At 54.8% G+C, this 2,367-nt stretch overlaps 1 protein-coding gene across 1 annotated transcript; it reads left to right on the top strand.

Annotated features, from left to right (window-relative positions):
- Positions 1–4: 4 nt before the first annotated feature.
- On the top strand, positions 5–2,317 carry CSUI_007914 (uncharacterized protein; the record flags this gene model as incomplete). Its single annotated transcript, XM_068068057.1, has 4 exons — positions 5–480; positions 845–943; positions 1,588–1,903; positions 2,246–2,317. Coding segments are annotated over exons 1-4 (825 nt in total), but the record flags the coding sequence as incomplete, so codon positions are not given.
- Between the last annotated feature and the right edge of the window lie 50 nt (positions 2,318–2,367).

Below are 2,367 nucleotides of genomic sequence, written 5' to 3'. Positions count from 1 at the left end.
ATGGTCGAGCCAATTGATATCTTCCAAGCCTTCTTCTCCTTCGTCGACGTCATTTACTTGTGCGCTGAGGTTCCTGGCACAGCTGACAACCAGCTTCGCTGCCACGCTTCATAGTGCAGCGGCGGTTTCTCCTTTCGAAGAGATGCTGATGGAGAACGTGCTGGCTTGTCACTTTCCAGCAGCCTACCAGAGACACGCAGAATATATCTGTAAGGGCAAGCAATCGTACGTCAACGCCCGATCACGAGAGCATGTGGCGGCGAGCCTGCCCGTGAGGTTGATGAGCCGTATGCTGCAACATGTGGCGGGAGATGTTCTGTTGAAGTTACCTGAAGCACAGGAGGAGCGTAGGCTTGGGCGGCGGGAAGCTAAGCCCCAAGAAGATCGCCGGTGGATATCAGGCAAGAAGAATGCACGCTTGGCTGCAGCGGCGAGGGTCCAAGAAGGCAAACCGGTTTTCCCCCCTCTCGTTCTGAGCCAGTGAGCTTCTGACCGGACTGATGCTAACGGGCATAAGCCACGACGAAGTCAACCTGCACTAATCTGCGGCACTTGGGGCACACTTTAAACGAGTGTGTACGTGACTGCGTGCGCCAGTTCATGGATATCGCCCCGTTCTCAGCAACTACATATATGTGGAGATGACGGTTTGCAGAGACGGTTTGGTCGCTCCTTGAAGACCCTGATACATGAGGCGGAGCCGGGACCGTCTCCAAAATACCTTCGTTGTTCTGAGCTGCTAGTTATGAGGAAGGATTGCTTTTCCAGGTTTTCTTATCCCGTGAAAAACTGGTCCATCAAAGCAGCGACTTTCTTTTTCGGTGTTCTTTTGGGTGCCACTCAGGTTACTTTACACGCTAAGCCTTCTTGACTTCTACACGTCCCATAGGACTCCAGCGGAGATACAGCGTGCAGCAGGTCTCTTCAAAAAGGTCAAGTCGATGTGAGCTGGGAAGTGTCTCAACGTGTTCGTCGCGACTGAGGCCCGACTGTATGCATGCGTTGAAGCAGACCCTGTGGTTCACACGGCTGACCACGTCGGGCGCTGTTGGGACTGGAACAGAGAATGTGACATGTCAAGGAAGCGCCAGGTCTGAGGTTGTTCGTATGTCACGTCCTTGGGCGGACCCTCCTTAGGTGCAGGGTATGCCTCTCGGCATTGTCGCGGAGGAGGAGGACTCATAATTCTGCGTTCCGGTGCTCCACGGGGGCTGTCTGTTCTCTCTTCAGAGTGCACATTTTTGCGCTAGCGTGCCGCCGCTTTTTGCTTTTCTTCATGGAAGACTGCCGGCATTTCCATCCAGGGAGTGCCGTTGCCGGGAGTACGTGTTTCAGCCGAGCAAAGTTTCCGCCTCGTACCCGGCTGGCAACACAGGGGATGTACCGCTGACAGTATAGCGTATTCGGGGTGAGCGACTATTTTAGCTATTATAAGCGGAAAGAGTCGGGCTTGTCTCCAAAAAGACGTGCAGAGCTACTGCTTCATCAGTACACATACGCCCGGCTAGGCCGGACGGGCATGGGGCTCGGGCTCGTTTTTCCATGAAGTCCGAAGCGATGTCCTGTGGTTACTGTCTGACATCACAGTTTGCGCCCAGAAGAGCTGGTGACTGCAGGGAGTGCCGGCGGACGGTCCATCGCCTCTTCAGTCGTAGGCGTCGTGGCCGCCCTGTCCATACAGACGCATCTTCAAAGCGCTACCGGCGGCGCTTGCGACGGCAAGGGGATGACTCCTTGTCAGGGTGGTGGTGACTGCAAGAAACCGTCCAACAGAAGTGACGCTGCACAGATGGACAGGCCTAAGACTGGCCAGTTGACAGCAGCTGACAGCTTCTTGATCTGTCGGCTTCTCCGAGTAGCTCTACCACATGCTTCAACTCTCAGCCTGCAGCAGCACTCGGTGGTGAGCCAGTGTTACGGTGCCTGGATGCATCACCAACTACTGCAGTACTTACGTGCCAGAGTGGAAAACGAGTCGCCTGCTCACACACTCGCTCATGTTATGAGAAGTAACGTGAAGTAGCTCACCGCTCGTGAAGTAGCTCACCGCTCGTGAAGCAGCTCACCGTGCGTGAAGTAGCTCACCGTGCGTGAAGTAGCTCACCCTGCATCGCATTACTTTTCTCCGAGGTGTCGGTCTATCGCTTACGCGCCATGGCCCGGGGTGGTACAGGTACAAGTTACGACCTTTTTCCCAGGCCCGGCCTTTTTTTCTGTTGCTGCGCGGTGTGTGATCTTGCTTCAGCTCCTTGAGTGTCTCTGCGTTCACTTGGGATTTCACCACGACTTTATCCTTGATGTTCTTCGGGCAACTGCCCTCTCTGCAGCGTCGAGAGAGGGCAGATGCCCGAAGAACATCAAGGATAA

This window comes from Cystoisospora suis (assembly GCF_002600585.1).
Source record: "Cystoisospora suis strain Wien I chromosome Unknown contig_4296, whole genome shotgun sequence".
NCBI lineage: Eukaryota > Apicomplexa > Conoidasida > Eucoccidiorida > Sarcocystidae > Cystoisospora > Cystoisospora suis.
Note: the sequence above shows the minus strand (reverse complement) of the source record. Positions and strands in the feature narration are given on the sequence as shown.